Below are 20,503 nucleotides of genomic sequence, written 5' to 3'. Positions count from 1 at the left end.
ATCCCTGTGTTCATTACTGACAGAACAGCGGTCTGCCATGTTTACAACAGCAGACCGCCGTTCTGTCATCACGGAGAGCGATCGCGGGTGCCCGGCGGATATTGCGGCCACTGGACCCACTGACTAATGGTCCCGTGAAGCGATGTACAGGTACCTCATTTCGTGGGATTGAGCCAACCTGCCACAATAAAACTCTGGCGGCTGGTCGGCAAGCAGTTAAAAAAAAGGACTTGTCAAAAACTGCGTGTGATATTTTATTTATTTCTTGACACTTTTTTTGGTGAATGAGTAGAGGTAAAATGTACACCTACTCATTCACATCCCCATTGCTGTGGGGGCACTCAGCAGGAGTGAGGAGCCAGAAGCGCCAGTGAGGGAACCCAGAAGAGGAGGATCAGGGCTGCTCTGTGCAAAACCACTGCACAGAGCAGGTAAATATAACATATTTGTTATTTTAAATGAAAAAAAAAAAAAAAACGAGACTTTAGTATCACTTTAAGGTATGTATGTTGATTACACTTAAAAACGCATTTAAGGATGTATTACTGAATACAGAGCTGCACTGATTCATGAGTTTTTAACTTCCTGGAAATTAGCTTAAAGGGGACCCATAAAAAAAGTATGGGAGCTGCTATAGTTGCTGATCCTGGTTTCATTGTCTAGTGAGGCACTGATTCTGGAGCTTGGAATGTTCAGACCTTGCTTGCTGTCTCCTTGTTCCAGGTCAATAAATCCCTTTTAAACTAGGATCTGAACCCCCTCTGTCCCTTCCCAATGTTGAAAAGAATGTGGCCTGGTCTTTTACAGTAAAGAGAGGAAGGACCTGTATGCTGCTGCCCTCCTTGTTCTGGCCACCAAGCCTGGAATTGAACCTGGGTGTAATTTTAGGGAGAGCCCCAAACCCCCCCCCCCCCTCTCTTTTAATGTGTACTATAACTTTATTTGTGAACTTTGACTCTGAAACTAAACTGTATATTTTTTAAACTATTTATATACATCACAAGAGGGGTCCACAGAGCTTCTATACAAATCTCATTAGGAATTAAATGACCACAGATGATGCAGCAGTGTAAAACTTGATTGCATCAGCACATATTTTAATGAGGGGGAACTGGCTAAAATGTACTAAAGAAAACGCATACAGACCTTTTAGTACAAAAGTAAAGATACTGCAGAGCATACAGCAGTGTAAAATTAGCAAGTAGTGGTAAAGGTTTTACAACAAGCATTAATTGACCACAGACAACACAGCAGTGGGAAACTGGCCAGCAGGAAGACAACAATAATGAGCAAGGCTAGGCCCAAATTTACAAGAAATAATAGGCATACTACAAGAAAGAAGAAACTGCACAATATACATGCCCTTCAGAACTTTATTCATACAAGCAAAAACTTTAGCTGCATCCATTGTTGGAAACCTTATACACTAAATACAAACAACCCATCATTTGCTCTTGACATGAATTAGGATTATGTTATTGATGTGCATGCTGTCTCCAGAAGTTGCAAATTCCATTTTACATGTTAGGGCATGTACCAGAATTCCAGCTGTTTGGCTCAGTTACAGAAGCCTGTGAGTACCTGTGAGTACCTGAGTATCTGTGAGTACCTGAGTATCTGGGAGTACCTGAGTATCTGGGAGTACCTGTGAGTACCTGTGAGTACCTGAGTACCTGTGAGTACCTGAGTACCTGTGAGTACCTGAGTATCTGTGAGTACCTGAGTATCTGTGAGTACCTGTGAGTACCTGAGTATCTGGGAGTACCTGAGTATCTGGGAGTACCTGAGTATCTGGGAGTACCTGTGAGTACCTGTGAGTACCTGAGTACCTGTGAGTACCTGAGTATCTGTGAGTACCTGTGAGTACCTGAGTATCTGGGAGTACCTGAGTATCTGGGAGTACCTGAGTATCTGGGAGTACCTGTGAGTACCTGAGTATCTGGGAGTACCTGTGAGTACCTGAGTATCTGTGAGTACCTGAGTATCTGTGAGTACCTGAGTATCTGTGTACCTGTGAGTACCTGAGTATCTGGGAGTACCTGAGTATCTGGGAGTACCTGAGTATCTGGGAGTACCTGTTGCTACCTGAGTGTCTGGGAGTACCTATCACTACCTGAGTGTTGCGCGTCTGACCGGGCTGTGCGACTGAGCGTTGTGCGTCTGACCGGGCTGTGCGACTGAGCGTTGTGCGTCTGACCGGGCTGTGCGACTGAGCGTTGTGCGTCTGACCGGGCGGTGCGACTGAGCGTTGTGCGTCTGACCGGGCGGTGCGACTGAGCGTTGTGCGTCTGACCGGGCTGTGCGACTCAGTGTTGTGCGTCTGACCGGGCTGTGCGACTCAGTGTTGTGCGTCTGACCGGGCTGTGCGACTCAGTGTTGTGCGTCTGACCGGGCTGTGTGACTGAGTGTTGTGCGTCTGACCGGGCTGTGCGACTCAGTGTTGTGCGTCTGACCGGGCTGTGCGACTCAGTGTTGTGCGTCTGACCGGGCTGTGCGACTCAGTGTTGTGCGTCTGACCGGGCTGTGCGACTCAGTGTTGTGCGTCTGACCGGGCTGTGCGACTCAGTGTTGTGCGTCTGACCGGGCTGTGCGACTCAGCGTTGTGCGTCTGACCGGGCTGTGCGACTCAGTGTTGTGAGTCTGACCGGGCTGTGCGACTGAGTGTTGTGCGTCTGACCGGGCTGTGCGACTGAGTGTTGTGCGTCTGACCGGGCTGTGCGACTCGGTGTTGTGCGTCTGACCGGGCTGTGCGACTCGGTGTTGTGCGTCTGACCGGGCTGTGCGACTCGGTGTTGTGCGTCTGACCGGGCTGTGCGACTCGGTGTTGAGTATCTGTGAGTACCTGTGAGTACCTGAGTATCTGGGAGTACCTGAGTATCTGGGAGTACCTGTGAGTACCTGAGTATCTGGGAGTACCTGTGAGTACCTGAGTATCTGTGAGTACCTGAGTATCTGTGAGTACCTGAGTATCTGTGTACCTGTGAGTACCTGAGTATCTGGGAGTACCTGAGTATCTGGGAGTACCTGTTGCTACCTGAGTGTCTGGGAGTACCTATCACTACCTGAGTGTTGTGCGTCTGACCGGGCTGTGCGACTGAGTGTTGCGTCTGACCGGGCTGTGCGACTGAGCGTTGTGCGTCTGACCGGGCTGTGCGACTGAGCGTTGTGCGTCTGACCGGGCTGTGCAACTGAGCGTTGTGCGTCTGACCGGGCGGTGCGACTGAGCGTTGTGCGTCTGACCGGGCGGTGCGACTGAGCGTTGTGCGTCTGACCGGGCTGTGCGACTCAGTGTTGTGCGTCTGACCGGGCTGTGCGACTCAGCGTTGTGCGTCTGACCGGGCTGTGCGACTCAGTGTTGTGAGTCTCACCGGGCTGTGCGACTGAGTGTTGTGCGTCTGACCGGGCTGTGCGACTGAGTGTTGTGCGTCTGACCGGGCTGTGCGACTCGGTGTTGTGCGTCTGACCGGGCTGCGCGACTCGGTGTTGTGCGTCTGACCGGGCTGTGCGACTCGGTGTTGTGCGTCTGACCGGGCTGTGCGACTCGGTGTTGTGCGTCTGACCGGGCTGTGCGACTCGGTGTTGTGCGTCTGACCGGGCTGTGCGACTGAATGTTGTGCGTCTGACCGCGCTGTGCGACTTAGTGTTGTGCGTCTGACCGGGCTGTGTACATCTTGTGATATGTATGCGTTCCTCGGTCATGCGATCGAGGGCGAATACAAATGCGCAAAATGTGAGCACGTTGCTTCCCTGGAAGCTCAGGTCCTGAATCTAGGGAAGCAGCTGGCAACACTGAGACGAATGTCCATACCGGAGGAGAGCCAGGATTGTACCAATCAGGTGCAGACAGGGGCCTGCACAGAGGTGGGCGGAGTATCGGAGGTGCAGGCATCAGAGCAGAGCAGAGGGGTGACAGTTAGGAGGGGTAGAAGGGGACAAGTCAAGGAGGCTGATCCTGGGCTGGAGCACCCCAATAGATACGCCCCGTTGTGTGATGTTGGGGAAACCAGTCAGGGACCAGCATTGCTGGAGCAGAGCGACACCCCTAGCTGCCAGGGGAAGAACTCCTCCAGTGAGGCCGGGAGAAAGGGAAAGGAAAGACAGGTGTTGGTGGTAGGGGACTCAATTATTAGAAGGGCAGACAGTGTAATCTGTGACAAAGACCGTGTGTGCCGAACAGTCTGTTGTTTGCCGGGCGCTCGGGTTCGGCACATCGCGGATCGGGTAAACAGATTATTGGGTGGGGCTGGGGAAGACCCAGCTGTCATGGTATACGTGGGTACCAATGACATAGGCAGAGGAAGACGGAGAGTCCTAAACGATTTCAGGGACTTAGGCGCTAAGTTGAGGACTAGGACTTCCAAGGTAGTATTTTCCGAAATACTACCTGTACCTCGAGCCACACCAGAGAGGCAGCGGGAGATTAGGGAAGTTAACGAGTGGCTGAGGAGCTGGTGTAGTAAGGAGGGTTTCGGGTTCCTGGAGAACTGGGCCGACTTCTCAGTCGGTCACCGGCTCTTTGGTAGGGACGGATTGCACCTAAATGGGGTGGGTGCAGCCGTACTGGGTGCGAGGATGGCCAAAAAGTTAGAGGGGCTTTTAAACTAGGGAATGGGGGGGAGGGTACAGATGTAGAATTAGCCAGTGGAAAGCAAGTTTCAGAGGGCAGAAATGGGGGCATTAGCGGTAGGGTGTTCGGAGCTCCTATACCCAGGGTGGGTACGGGGAAAAATCAAGAGAGCAGCCTAAAAACATCAAAATTACGAGGCTTATATACCAATGCCAGAAGCCTGGCCAACAAGATGGGAGAGCTGGAGCTGCTGATGTTTGAGGAGGACTTAGATTTTGTGGGGATAACTGAGACTTGGTTTGACAGCTCTCATGACTGGATGGCGACCATTCAGGGGTATTCCCTTTATCGCAGAGATAGAGAGGGTAAAAAAGGGGGAGGGGTATGTCTGTATATTAAGAACAGTATACTGGTAAATATGAGGGATGATATTAATAATGGAGCTATGGACGAGGCAGAATCCCTATGGGTAGAGCTTCAAAGGAAAGGCACGGTGGGGAAGGTAATATTGGGCGTATGCTATAGGCCCCCAAACCAGAGGGAGGAGGGTGAGGTGGACCTCATGTTACAGATAGGATTGGCAGCAAGGATGGGAAATGTCATTATAATGGGGGACTTTAATTATCCTGATATAGACTGGGCAGAAGGAACCGCGCATTCAGCCAAGGCTCGGCAGTTCCTAAATGTTTTGCAGGACAATTTCATGGGTCAGATGGTGAATGCACCGACAAGAAACAATGCGGTACTTGACCTACTGATTACCAACAATACAGACCTGCTCACGGATATAGAAATACGGGACAACTTAGGGAACAGTGACCATAGGTCAATTGGTTTCAGTATTAATTACAGTAATAGGAAACACAAGGGTAATATAAGGACACTGAATTTCAAAAGAGCCAATTTCCCTAAACTGCGCTCGCTGCTAGAAAATATCAAATGGGATAGAACCCTGGGAACAAAGAACACGGAGGAAAAATGGGAGTGCTTCAAGAGCATACTTAACAAGGGGGTGGGCCAGTGCATTCCACAGGGAAATAAATTTAAAAGAGCAAAACTAAACCCTGGGTGGCTAAACTCCAACATAAAAATGTATATTAGAGCTAAAGAAAAGGCCTTCAAAAAATACAAGACTGAGGGGTCATTGGCAGCATTTAAGCACTACAAAGAGTGTAATAAGAAATGTAAAGATGAAATCAGGGCGGCTAAAATAGAACACGAGAGACATATAGCGGAGGAGAGTAAAAAGAACCCCAAGAAGTTCTTTAAGTATATAAACAGTAAGAAAGCGAGGCCAGAACACATTGGCCCCATAAAAGATGATAAAGGAAAAATGGCCACTGAGGACAGAGAAAAGGCGGACGTGTTAAATAATTTCTTTTCTTCAGTCTTCACAAAGGAATCGGGGGGCTACACGAACCCCGCTTGTAAGGCCGAACTAAATAATACACCTCAGGAAGTGCCGCCATGGCTAACAGAGGATAGACTTAGAGCCAAACTAGAGAAACTTAACATAAATAAATCCCCGGGACCGGATGGCTTGCACCCGAGGGTTCTTAATGAGCTCAGCCAGGTGATTGCCAGACCATTATTCTTGATCTTTAAGGATAGTTTACAGACAGGTATGGTGCCAGCTGATTGGAAAAAAGCCAACGTGGTACCAATATTTAAAAAGGGGCCGAGATATATCCCGGGTAACTATAGGCCGGTCAGCCTAACATCAGTAGTCTGCAAAATTTTGGAGGGGATGATAAGGGACCACATACAAGACTTTAGTAATGAAAACGGTATTATAAGTAGTAATCAGCATGGATTCATGAAAAATCGTTCATGCCAAACCAATCTATTAACCTTCTACGATGAAGTGAGCTGCCACTTAGATAAAGGAAAGCCTGTGGATGTGGTGTATCTGGACTTTGCAAAGGCCTTTGACACCGTTCCCCACAAACGCTTACTGTACAAACTAAGGAAGGTAGGTATGGACCATAAGGTGAGTACCTGGATAGAGAACTGGCTCCAGGGGAGAGTCCAGAGGGTGGTGATTAATGGGGAGTACTCTGATTGGGCGGGTGTGGAAAGTGGGGTCCCCCAGGGTTCTGTCCTGGGACCAATCCTGTTTAATTTATTCATAAATGATCTAGAGGAGGGGATATCTAGTACAATCTCAGTATTTGCAGATGATACTAAATTAGGCATGCCAATATCTTCTATGCAGGATGTGGAAATCTTGCAAGCAGACCTGAACAAAATAACGGGGTGGGCAACTACATGGCAGATGAGATTTAATGTAGAAAAATGTAAAGTAATGCACTTGGGGGCCAGAAACCAGAAAGCAAGCTACTCACTAGGGGGGGAACCTCTGGGTGAGTCTAGGATGGAAAGGGACCTGGGGGTACTGGTAGACAACAGGCTTGGAAGTGGCATGCAATGCCAAGCCGCTGCAAGCAAAGCCAACAGAATACTGGGTTGTATAAAAAAGGGGATTCACTCCAGAAATAAAGAGATTATTCTTCCACTCTACAAGACTCTGGTCCGGCCACATCTGGAGTATGCTGTCCAGTTCTGGGCACCGGTCCTCAGGAAGGATGTGCTGGAACTGGAGAAAGTCCAGAGAAGGGCAACAAAAATAATTAGGGGAATGGAGGACATCAGCTATGAGGAAAGACTACAAGCACTGAACTTATTCTCTCTGGAGAAGAGACGATTGAGGGGGGATATGATATCAATGTACAAATACTGTACTGGTGACCCGAGCATAAGGAACAAACTATTCAGAGAAAGGAGATACAATAAGACACGTGGCCACTCACTAAAACTTGAGGAAAGGCGGTTTAACCAGTTCTTCACTGTAAGAGCGGTAAGGATGTGGTATTCTCTTCCGCAAGCAGTCGTATCAGCGGGGAGCATTGATAGTTTCAAAAAACTATTGGATGGACACCTTAAAGACCACAACATACAGGGGTATACAATGTACGGTTAAAAGCAAACACACACACACATCATAGGTTGAACTGGATGGACTTGTGTCTTTTTTCAGCCTCACTAACTATGTAACTATGTAAGCCTTACTCTACTCTAGAATTAATGGACCCTTTCTTTGCTTCAAAGATCTTGCATCCTGTCGCTGGTTCAGAAGTCTTGCACCTCATCTCTGCTTCTGAAGTCCTGTAGCCCAGCTCTACTCACTCTGGTGACTCTCTGCTTGCTGCCCAGTCTGATGCGCCTGGCATTCCGCCTGATGCCCAGCCTGACTCTGTTAAGTGTCTGCTGCCAGTCTGAGTTTGCTGATTCTCTGCATGCTGCCCACAGAGCAACTTGCCAACTTCTAGACCCTGGCAGCAGGCTTCTAACTTGTTACCAGACCCCAGGGGCAAAGAACTCATTCGACAGACATGTTTAAAATCAAGATTTCTCATCAATTTCCTGTACTATAGAAAAAGGAAGTCTACACAAGCATGGACAAAGCCTGCTTATTTGTATTATGCAAATAAATTGCCAACCCTGGGGTGCCTTCAGGTGTCTTAAGGGGTGCCTTGGCAAAATGCCTAGAAATTGCCCGAAAAGTTGTATACAAGCCATTGGGCAGATAAAGCCTGCCTATTAGTAACATAAAGCCACAAGGTTTAATTGTGCACCATTACAACCTTCCAGTCGCCAGTGTACTAAGCACCAATGACATCATCGGTTGATAAGGAGGTTTTTGGGCACTTGCATAGCATCCTCGTTTGCCCCTCCCCTGCTCCTCTCCATAAGCTCTGGGGTCACATTAGCTGAGTGAGGGAGAGAAACAGAGAGAAGAGAAACACTGGAATACTAATCAGTACCAGTGTGCAAAGGTGTGTTTGCTTTGAAGGATAAATGTTCTCTAACGATGGGTGTCCTATTTGTGTGGTTGTTGCTGCGTTATGTAAAACTATTCATTTCCTTTTTAAACGTAAGAATGGGGTGCCTCGAGATTGTGTGGAATTTTAAAGGGCGCCTTGACTGAAAAAAAGTTGAAAAACACTGCTATAGGTTATAGTTATTATTCTTACAAGAATATTAAATGTACCAGTATAATAAGCTGTGGCAATGTGACCATATTTCGACACTTTGATATTGTTATTGTTACGTGCAGCATATTAGAACTATAAGAATACTCATACATTTTTGCACATAGACTTTGTATACCTCAAACATACATTTATCTATAGAAGCTATAAACACACAGAGAGCTTATTTCTCACCTCCAGTGCAGATTTTTCCATTTGCAAACCAGCAGTATGAGTCTGATTTTGGGGAGACACCATTTGGAAAGTGAATTGCTCTTCCTGTGAATCTGACCATATCCGTCTCCATATCCACAACATAGGTTCGGAAAAGTTCGCAGGACTTTACATCTGTGTCCAGAATGACATAGTCTGTGAATCCATTGCCACTCATGTCTGTCTTAATCCACTGGTTAAAGCCATAAAACTGCATGTTTTTTGAATGCTTGACTAAGCTTGACCCAGAAACCCAGCTGTGGTGCTTTTTGCTGCTGTTCATGGCATGTGCAGTGAAATAAATTGCATTATATATGGTTCCAAATAAAGGAGACACCTGTAAAAGCAAAAATTAACAATAATTAATCATGGCAGTGGTTCTAAAGGAATATTTTATGCTTTTGTTTCTTTTTGTAAAAATGTAATTATTATTTTTTTTTACAAAGTTTTTATTAAAAGAAAATATTAGAATATAGTACGCAGCACATAAAGTGTTCCAGCACCCACAGAATACAAGGGGTTAGACAGACACCACTATAACACCAAAACAGCATAACCATCATCCTGTTATCAACTGAATATCAACATAGTGAGTGCAGAAAAAGCAGCGCATACAGCAAATGAATCCGCAACCATAACATAACCCATCATTTAGTACCAAATCTTTAAAACGGATACCTGACAGGGATTCTAAGCACCTTAAGGACTCAGAGTATGAACAAACCCAGAAAAAGGGGCAAGGGGAAAAGGGGGGGGGGAAGAATGGAAAGGGATATGATATGACGTCCTCCCAGAATTGCCCCCTGGGGTGTGCACATGGAAGTGTCCATGCTCGCTTGATCCACCAGACCCAGCGCATCACAGATCGTGGTAAAGGGCCAATGACAGCGGCTCTTCACCATGTGATCGCTCCATCCAATGACGGAGCGATCAGTTGTCAACAAGCCGGTGCATGTCCGGTTCAATTCTCTCACCTCCTCGCACGCTGTACACAGCGATCTGTACAGCGCGCGAGGACAGGAGGGAGACCGCAGCACTGCTTACCCATGCCTCATTCGTGCCCCAATCATGCCCATCTATGCCTCAATCCTGCCTCAGTCATGCCCATCTGTGCCTCACTTGTGCCCATCTGTGCCTCATCCGTGCCTTAATCATGCCCATCCGTGCCTCAATCATGCCCATCTGTGCCTGATCCGTGCCTCAATCATGCCTCATTCATGCCAATCTGTGCCTCATACGTGCCTCATTCATGCCCATCTGTATCTTATTTATGCCCATCTTTGCCTCACTCAGGCCCATCCGTGCCACATCCATGCCTCATCTGTGCCCACCCATGCCTCATCCGTGCTCACCCATGCCACATCAGTGTGGTAATCTGTGCCTCATCTATGCCCCATCAGTGCTCATCTGTGCTTCATCAATGCCACATCAGTGCTTATCCATGCTACATCTGTGCAACATCCATGCCACATCAGTGCTCATCCGTGCCACATCAGTGCTCATCCGTGCCACATCCATGCCAGATCAGTGCTCATTCATGCCACATCCATGCCACATCCATGCCATATCCATGCCACATCAGTGCTCATCCATGCCACATCCATGCAACATCACTGCTCATCCGTGCCACATCAGTGCTCTTCATGGTCACACCTGTGCCACATCTGTGTTCATCCGTGCCACATCCATGCTACATCAGTGCTCATCCTTGCCACATCCATTCCACATCAGTGCTCATCCGTGCCACAGCTATGCCACATTAATGCTCAATGGTGCCTCATCCATTCCACATCATTGCTCATCCGTGCCACTAATATGCCACATCATTGCTCATCCATGCCACATCCATGCCACATTAGTGCTCATCCGTGTCACATCCATGCAACATCAGTGCTCATCCATGCCTCATCAATGCCACATCAGTGCTCATCCGTGCTTCACCCATGCCACATCAGTGCTCATTCATGCCACATCAGTGCTCATCCATGCCACATCAGTGCTCATCCGTGCCACATCTGTGCCACATCAGTGCTCATCCTTGCCACACCTGCGCCACATCAGTGTTCATCCGTGCCACATCCATGCTACATCAGTGCTCATCCTTGCCACATCCATGCCACATCAGTGCTCATCCATGCCACATTAGTGCTCATCCATGCCACATTAGTGCTCACCTGTGCCACATCCATGCCACATCAGTGCTCATCCATGCATCATCAATGCCACATCAGTGCTCATCCGTGCTTCACCCATGCCATATCAGTGCTCATACGTGCCACATCAGTGCTCATCCATGCCACATCCATGCCACATCAGTGCTCACCTGTGCCACATCTGTGCCACATCAGTGCTCATCCTGGCCACACCTGTGCCACATCAGTGTTCATCCGTGCCACATCCATGCTACATCAGTGCTCATCCTTGCCACATCCATGCCACATCAGTGCTCACCCGTGCCACACCCATGCCACATCAGTGCTCATCCTAGCCACATCCATGGTCATCCATGCAACCTCCGTGCCACATCAGTGCCACATCCATGCCACATCAGTGCTCATCCATGCCACATCCATGCCAGATCAGGGCTCATCTGTGCCACATCCATGCCACAACAGTGCTCATCCGTGCCACATATATGCCACATTAGTGCTCATCCGTGCCACATCCATGCAACCTCAGTGCTCATCCATGCCTCATCAATGCCACATCAGTGCTCATCCGTGCTTCACCCATGCCATATCAGTGCTCATTCATGCCACATCAGTGCTCATTCATGCCACATCAGTGCTCATCCGTGCCATATCAGTGCTCATCCGTGCCACACCTGTGCCACATCAGTGTTCATCCATGCCACATCCATGCTACATCAGTGCTCATCCTTGCCACATCCATGCCACATCAGTGCTCATCTGTGCCACACCCATGCCACATCAGTGCTCATCCCTGCCACATCCATGCTCATCCATGCCACATCAGTGCTCATCCATGCCACGTCAGTGCTCATCCATGCCACATCCATGCCAGAACAGGGCTCATCTGTGCCACATCCATGCCACATTAGTGCTCAACGGTGCCACATCCATGCCACATCAGTGCTTATCCGTACCACATCATTGCTCATCTGTGCCTCATTCATGCCACATCAGTGCTCATCTGTGCCACATCAGTGCTCATCCATGCCACATCAGTGCCATTACAGTGCTTATCAGTGCCCTACAGTGGCTCACAAAAGTGTAATGGGTAGTCAGGCTCCCTAAATGTTGGGCCTCTGTATGTGGCTAGGCTGTGTAAAAGTCTCACACATGTGGTATCGTCATACCAGAGATCATAGCAGAATGTATTTTGGGGTGTAATTTTTGCTATGTACATGCTAGGTGTTAGAAATATCTTATAAATGGACAACTTTGTGTAATATATATATATATATATATATATATATATATATATATATATATATATATACGTTTTCATTTTCTTTTCACATATTCCAAAAAATTATGGAAAAAAAATGACATGTGGTCATTTTGTTGGCGTTTCCATTGTCCTGGTGCTCCAGGGCCTTCAAAAGGGTGATAGATTGTCAGGAAATGATATGTTGAGCCTCTGTATGTGACCAGGCTGTGAAAAAGTCTCACACATGTGGTATGGACATAGCTTGTAGACTCTATAACCCTCACAAAGACCAAATATTATATACTTATTTGGGTTATTTTTACCAATGATATGTAGCAGAATAACTTTTGGCCAAAATTTATGAAGAAAAATTACTAAATTTGCAAAATTTTAAAACCAAAATGAAGAAAAATGCATTTGTTTAAAATATTTTTGGTCTTTTTTCATTTATAGTGCAAAAAAAGAAACCCAGTCATTATTAAATACTACCTAAAGAAAGCTCTATTTGTGTAGAAAAAAGGACAAAAATGTAATATGGGTACAGTGTTACATGACTAAGGAATTGTCATTCAAAGAGAGTGCAAATTCAAAGTGAGAGCAGTGAAAGCTGAAAATTGGTCTGGTTAGGAAGGGGTTATAAGTACCCAGTTAAAAGAAAGGTTTCGGTTTAGGTTAAAGAAACTAACCTACAGCCCACAACCTTCTGTGCAGCATCAGGGAGGAAGGAAAGAGGTCGAGGAGGGGAATATAGGAGAAATGTGGGGGTCAAGGGAAAAGGAAAAAGAGGGGGAGAAGCAGCTTTGGAGTTCGACAAGAACCTCTTACATGGAATACAGTAGAAACTAAAAAGTGCCCAAGGCCACATCAAAGGTTGCACAGGCAGGTCAGCAGCTGATCCCCAAGAGTCTATACATGCAGAGCATATCTTAAAATAATGTGATTATTTTATAGGGAATAAATACAGGTGTCTGTCTTTAGGTCAGCTACAAGCAGTGGCCATCAAGTGGTATTAAACCCAAAATCAAAAATGTAATAAATTGCAACATTCCAATCCTTAGATGTGGTGGCTGCATTCATTTTTTATTTTTTTTTATTTCCAGGCTTTTTTCTCTCTGTTTTCACCTGTTAATCAGGCCAGTAACACTCCACCTGTATTACAATGCCCTCACTCTGGATGAAGGACCGCAGGGGGCATCTTTGTCACTCTGATTAGAGGGGTGTGTTGGATGTACTAGCAGATTTACATACACTAGCAAACTGGAGCCCAAATCCATCTAACACCTTTTAAGAACTTACAACAGTTTTGCAAAATAATTTGGTTTGATTTTGGCTTTAATACCACTTTTAGTCAGTAGCCTTTGGTGCACATGTGGTTCTCAGATTCATTTGATATGTTTCAATACAGCTTCTCTAAAGGTGCATTATGCACTTCCTGTAAGTATGAGGACAAGCAAATCAGAGTAATCAGGTATTATCTCTTGGCTGAGCTAACTCCGATTAATTGAAATATGACCAACTGCTCTGGGTTAGTGAGCCCTTTATATCCCTGGCCCTGTAATTGCCAAAATAGATAAACCCATTAGACAGACTTATTGCCCAACTACATTACTTTGTTATCTTAACGCACACGAGTGAACACTTTTTTTTTATCTGTTAATATGTGTTGCTAAGTGTTGCCTATTCATTTTGAATGAGCTGGCAACACATGTAAGCACATAAAAAAAATTCACCTGCAATATTTTTAGCAACACATGGCACTGCAACACACAACGTGTGTTTCCATTTGTGCGCTTAAGAACAGGTACAATTTTTATTAATGTATATGTGCACTGGGTTGCCAGTCATAATGGGTGGCTTTGTGCCACAACACACATTAAAATTAGAATTACTCTGGATTGTAATAATGCTATAGAAAGTATCTTTTACTATGCATTGCTGCAATATAACTGTTTGAATCCAGCCTAAAACCATGGATAATGGAACCAATGGTAAGTTATGAATACCATTTGTCATTTAGTTGCATTTAAATTTTTCAGGTTCAACTTATGGGCACATGCAGTGAATAGCTGCAATAATGAAAATATTTTTACTGCAATAGGAAGAAATGACATACCTGTGAGGGAATAACTGTGGCAACAACCTCACCGCTGTCCTGGGCTTCTTGGAAGGCTTGGAAGAAACTTTTTTGTTCTGACTCCACAGTTATAGTGAGTACAGCATCATAGGCGGCTCTGAGCTTAGAGCTGAATCTGAGTGATTCATATGGTGTCTTGTGATAGGGCAAGCTATAGTAGAGGGTGTCATATGGGATGAACACATAGGTACCATCTGTCATTTTCATGTCATGGGCGATTTCCAGAAGTTTCCTTTGTCGTTGGCCTCCAATAAGCACTGAATGCATGCACATTATGATCACTGCAACAGAGGGTAAAAAAATATATATTTTGTCAACCCTAAAATAAGATCAGTACAAATTACACCAAAAGCATGTAAAAGATAGCTACTGTAATTTATTGAGCTGGCATTCTTATTTCAACTACAGAAAATATATATTTTTTACCAAAAAAACTGAGTCATAAAAGTCCAACTTTACCATATAGTGCAGTCCAACTCAACAAAATGATTGGTGCCTTTCTTTTTTCCAAACAAAAATCTATGACATGCGCAGTTCATCTAATAAATATAAGAGGAATTCCCATTTGTGCTGCCCATGTAAACTGCAGGTCATCCCTAACATCAACATGGATATTCATGTATTACCAAGCAAATCATAACAGCTCTGAATCCCCACCAGAGTACCGATCCCACTGGTCTTTCGGAAGCACCTGTCCCACATAGAGAGGTATTATCCAATGTAAAGGGAAAAAAAAGGGGGAACTTATCATATTATCATAGTGAAGCACATTTTTATTAAATAAAAAACAAGGCAAATGCACTTACATATAAAATAACTTTGATTGCCTGTATAAAGCCAGCGCTGCTGTGTTCCTATCCGCCATAAAATCCAAAGAGCAGATATGATCTCACTGGAAGTCCTGTCCAACGCATTTTATCATCAACAAGGTACGTCTTTTTTTATATATATATATACAGTGGGTACGGAAAGTATTCAGACCCCCTTAAATTTTTCACTCTTTGTTATATTGCAGCCATTTGCTAAAATTATTTAGGTTCATTCTTCTTCCTCATGAATGTACACATAGCACCCCATACTGACAGAAAAACACAGAATTGTTGACATTGTTGCAGATTTATTAAAAAAGAAAAACTGAAATATCACATGGTCCTAAGTATTCAGACCCTTTGCTGTGACACTCATATATTTAATTCAGGTGCTTTCCATTTCTTCTGATCATCCTTGAGATGGTTCTACACCTTCATTTGAGTCCAGCTGTGTTTGATTATACTGATTGGACTTGATTAGGAAAGCCACACACCTGTCTATATAAGACCTTCCAGATCACAATGCATGTCAGAGCAAATGAGAATCATGAGGTCAAAGGAACTGCCTGAAGAGCTCAGAGACAGAATTGTGGCAAGGCACAGATCTGGCCAAGGTTACAAAAAGATTTCTGCTGCACTTAAGGTTCCTAAGAGCACAGTGGCCTCCATAATCCTCAAATGGAAGATGTTTGGGACGACCAGAACCCTTCCTAGAGCTGGCTGTCCGGCCAAACTGAGCTATTGGGGGAGAAGAGCCTTGGTGAGAGAGGTAAAGAAGAACCCAAAGATCACTGTGGCTGAGCTCCAGAGATGTAGTCAGGAGATGGTAGAAAGTTGTAGAAAGTCAACCATCACTGCAGCCCTCCACCAGTCGGGGCTTTATGGCAGAGTGGCCAGACGGAAGCCTCTCCTCAGTGTAAGACACATGAAAGCCCGCATGGAGTTTGCTAAAAAAACACCTGAAGGACTCCAAGATGGTGAGAAATAAGATTCTCTGGTCTGATGAGACCAAAATAGAACTTTTTGGCCTTAATTCTAAGCGGTATGTGTGGAGAAAACAAGGTACTGCTCATCACCTGTCCAATACAGTCCCAACAGTGAAGCATGGTGGTGGCAGCATCATGCTGTGGGGGTGTTTTTTTAGCTGCAGGGACAGGACGACTGGTTGCAATCGAGGGAAAGATGAATGCGGCCAAGTACAGGGATATCCTGGACAAAAACCTTCTCCAGAGTGCTCTGGACCTCAGACTGGGCCGAAGGTTTACCTTCCAACAAGACAATGACCCTAAGCACACAGCTAAAATAACGAAGGAGTGGCTTCACAACAACTCCGTGACTGTTCTTGAATGGCCCATGGTCCATTGAGTGGTCATGGACAAATTTCTGTGGTCTCTCCCTAGTGCCTTACAAAAATGTGTGAGCCATAGAGATTTGGAAACCGTGGACAAATTTGTGGACCTTGTGGAAAGGTACCTAGCGACTGAGAATCTTACCTCTTCTCAAGAACTTTCCACTCCCAAGACCAGACTATCCCCAGCTACGGGTAGGACTGCACCAAGGGATGGGGGTAAAGAGAATGAAAAAGAGGGAACTAAAAGCACTTTGGGGATTGCTATGTCTGGAAGGCCAAACCCGCAGGAGGTGACTAAAAGGATAATTTGTTACCACTGCCAGGCAGAGGAAAATGTAGCAACCAATTTCACAGTTGTTGATGGGCCAATGCACTGTGAGATGTTAGTCCCTATTTGCAAGTGTTACATGCACTGCAGTAAGGGGAAATGAGAAACCTTTATGCAAAATGTGTATAGATGGTAAAATATTTGTTGAAATGTTGGATTCTGGTAGCCTGGTTACATTGGTAAAAACTGACCTAGTGGCAGAAAAAGCCTTGAAACCTAGAAAAATGGCAGTCATATGTGTATATTGTGACACCCAAGAGTATCTAGTGGCAACAGTGTCATTTGAAACTGCCCTGGGCAACCAGTGTCATCAGGTGGGTCTGGTTCCCCAACTACCACATGACGCCCTTGTGGGAAGGGATTTCCCAAAATTCTGGGAACTCTGGGGTGGCCAGCTTTTCTTCAGAGCCTGAAGATTCTCCTAGGGAATCCTCAGAGTGTAAGGATTCTACTGAGTTTCCCTTGTCAGTATTAGCAGGGGAAACAACAGGACCTAGAGAGGGGTTTGCCAGCTCAGAAGAGGAACAGCAAACTCTAGTGTTTGATGATTTAGAGGTACACAGAGAAAATGTTGCCACTTAACAACTGAAAGACCCCACATTTCTAAGGGCATGGGAGAATGTAGTGAAAATAAATGGAGAAGGGGGCGTGGCGATCGCCGGAAGATATGGCTGCTTAGTCTGAGCTCTCTTGTGTGTTCCCGGCTTTCTTCCTATCTACGCATATCCACTGCGTCTTCTGAACCCTCCACACCCCAGTACGGACGGTGGAACATCTCGCCCACATCATGGCACAGCGGAGAAGGCGCTCCACAGCGGCTCCGGTGAGAAAACTCTTCGATTTTTTTCCCAGTCGTGGCCGCCGGGCACCGCCAAAATGGCGGCGGAGACACAGGCCGTAGCCGCAACCACCACCCTCTAGCGGCCAGCGCGCCGGAGCTCCGGGAGGCGGACCTCAATATACCCGCCCTGCTGCACGATCCGTCCATGGCTCAGAGGAACACACTGCAGCGTTCAGGGGATTCCTCGCCTCCCACCCAAAGCCCAGCGAAATCGAGGCCCAGGATACACCCTAGACACCTCGCACAGTCCGCACTACTGATGGAGGTGAGCTCTGACCTGAACTCTCCCATAACTCACCCTCCTGTCCCAGACCTCTTCTCCTCCTTCCAGACAACTGGGCAGCCTGTGTCTGATACTACCATTAAAGACATGCTGACAATGCTCCACACCTCCCTACAGGCCAACATTATCTCTGCAATGACATGCTGCCAAAGAGAAATCACTGACCTAGGGGAGAGGGTCCACACAGTGGAAAACAAAATGAGTGAATTTACTACATCCTACAACGCTCTGGTCGACTCACATGCAATATACCAGGAAGACATGCACCGTGTACAAGCCAAACTGGCCGACCTCGAGGACAGGTTGAGGCGTAACGATTAAAAAATTAGAGGAATCCCTGAATCCGTGGCGCCTAACCAACTGCCTCACTATGTCCGTGACCTCTTTAAAACAGTACTTTTTATCCAATTCTGACTCAACTATAGACAGGATTCACCGCATCCCCAAGCCGTCTTTCCTCCCACAAGAGGTCCCGCGAGATGTACTTTGCGCATCCACTTCTTCCAAGCCAAAGAAAGGATACTGAAAGCCTTCCGCCACAAAGACCACCTCCTTGACCAAGCATCCTCACTACAAGTCCTACCTGACTACTCGCAACATACTCTTTAACTTCAGCGCAACTTGAACTCCATTACAAAAGCTCTGCAAAACAACCTGCATTGTTTACAAATGGAAATACCCCGCCAAGCTCTGCATAACATACCAGGGCTCCACTTCGTATGCCTCCACCTTGGACGAGGGCCTCCATCTCCTCCGACAATGGTGGATAGTGCCAGATCCCCCATCCTCACCACGTGCCCACAAGGCCCCCGCTCCTCCCCACGTCCAACCGGACTGGCAGATTGTTTCTAGGAGGTTTAGAGCCTCACACAGCCAATCTTAAATGATGCACCGGCTTACTCCACCGGGAACACCGGGCCCCTCTCAGGTAACAGAGTACCACACACCGTACTCTGACCCCCACAGGCTTTGCAGCCTATGTTGCTCCCTCGGTCCTCGTGGACCCTGTTTTTTTTATGTACTTTGTTTGCTGTTTTTCCCTACTACTGGTTCCTTTTGTCTCTTCATAACACACTTTTTTGCAGTATACCCTTTTCAGAAACTCACGACACAATAACGTCACGTCCAGAACTTAGCACTCTCTACCGATCGCCCGTCAAGCCGCACAGAAACCATGTCACCAATGAACTGGTCATCGTTCCTACTCCTCCGGATGGACTGTGTAAGTGGCTATTTCTCATTCTCCCCTTCCCAGCCTGAAAGGGTCTACACCCCAGTTGCCACAACGGAATTTACTGGTGGAACCCCCTCCACCTAGATACACTGACACAGCTTACCCTGCGCACTCCGCATTACCCACGTTACCCAAATGCCCCTGATTTGCTTATCCCTTAATGTCAAGGGGTTGAATCACCCCGCCAAAAGGTCAGAAGCTATTCGCTCTAAAGCGGATATAGTCGCCACACAGGAAACCCACTTCCACAGGGACAAGACCCCTCCATGCCGTCATGCAAAGAATCCACATGTTTTTATGGCATCGATCCCTGCCAAGAAAAGGGGAGTTTTGCTAGCGATTGCAGACTCTGTCTCCTTCACCGCCTCTCAAGTGGTGATGGACACAGATGGTAGATACGTGATTCTCATATGTGTTATTGATAACTGTCCTTATACCATTGTCAATGTGTACGCGCCTAACACACACCAATTACGCTTTTTGTGGAAACTTTGGGTTAAAATCAACAATTTGAAACAAGGGAGATTAATCGTTTGTGGTGACTTCAACCTGGTGGTAGACCATTCCCTAGACTCCTCTAGCAAGAAGCTGTCACGCTTACCCACCCTCGCTTCTCTTCTCAAAACAGAGGAGATGCACGATGCATGGCGATACCACCACGTTGAAGAACAAGACTATACGTACTTCTCCCCGCCACATGGTTCTTACTCTAGAATAGACATGTTCCTGGTAGATTTACAGACCCTCCAAGCTGTTACAGACGTATCAATTTCCCCCATAACGTGGTCAGACCATGCTGCTATCCACATGACTGTCAACACAGGACCCTACATTCCCTCAAACCTATATTTGGCGCTGCAACAATTCCCTCTTGACTGGCCCTGACTCCCTTACCTCCCTTACCACTCAACTAAAAGAATTCTTTACAATTAATGATACTTCGGATGTTTCCCCGACCATATTGTGGATGACCCACAAGGCATATGCCAGAGGCCTCTTGTTAGAAGACGCTAATTGGCTAATACGCATGCGCGCATTAGCGGCTGGCTAATACGCATGCGCGAATTAGCGCCTGGCTAATACGCATTAGCTAATGTGCGTGACCCCACGCACATTATGCGTTCTCAGGTTCTCACACGTTGACCCGGACGTTTGGCGCCAAAGGAGGCCTATTTAAAGGCAGCTGGTGCATGTGCACTTTGCTGTGTTGTCTTCAGCTCTCCTGTGTTCTGAACCTGCTTCCTGTTTGATTCCTGTCTGATACCTGTTGACCTTTGGCTCGTCCCTGACCTCGCTTGTTTGCTGCCTGTCCTGATCCC

At 46.5% G+C, this 20,503-nt stretch overlaps 1 protein-coding gene across 2 annotated transcripts in view; it reads right to left on the bottom strand.

Moving 5' to 3' along the window:
- The window catches only part of GUCY2F (guanylate cyclase 2F, retinal), a 124,525-nt gene that overhangs the window by 46,826 nt on the left and 57,196 nt on the right, over positions 1-20,503 (bottom strand). For both annotated transcript variants that reach the window (XM_082262587.1, XM_082262588.1), the window contains exons 3-4: positions 14,318-14,619; positions 8,794-9,148 (exon numbers count right to left, since the gene is read on the bottom strand). In XM_082262587.1, coding sequence (XP_082118713.1) covers positions 8,794-9,148; positions 14,318-14,619 — 657 coding nt within the window. The remainder of the gene's footprint in view (positions 1-8,793; positions 9,149-14,317; positions 14,620-20,503) is intronic.

This window comes from Pelophylax lessonae (genome assembly GCF_965119305.1).
Source record: "Pelophylax lessonae genome assembly, chromosome: 7".
NCBI lineage: Eukaryota > Metazoa > Chordata > Amphibia > Anura > Ranidae > Pelophylax > Pelophylax lessonae.
This window is presented reverse-complemented; position numbering and strand designations above follow the sequence as displayed.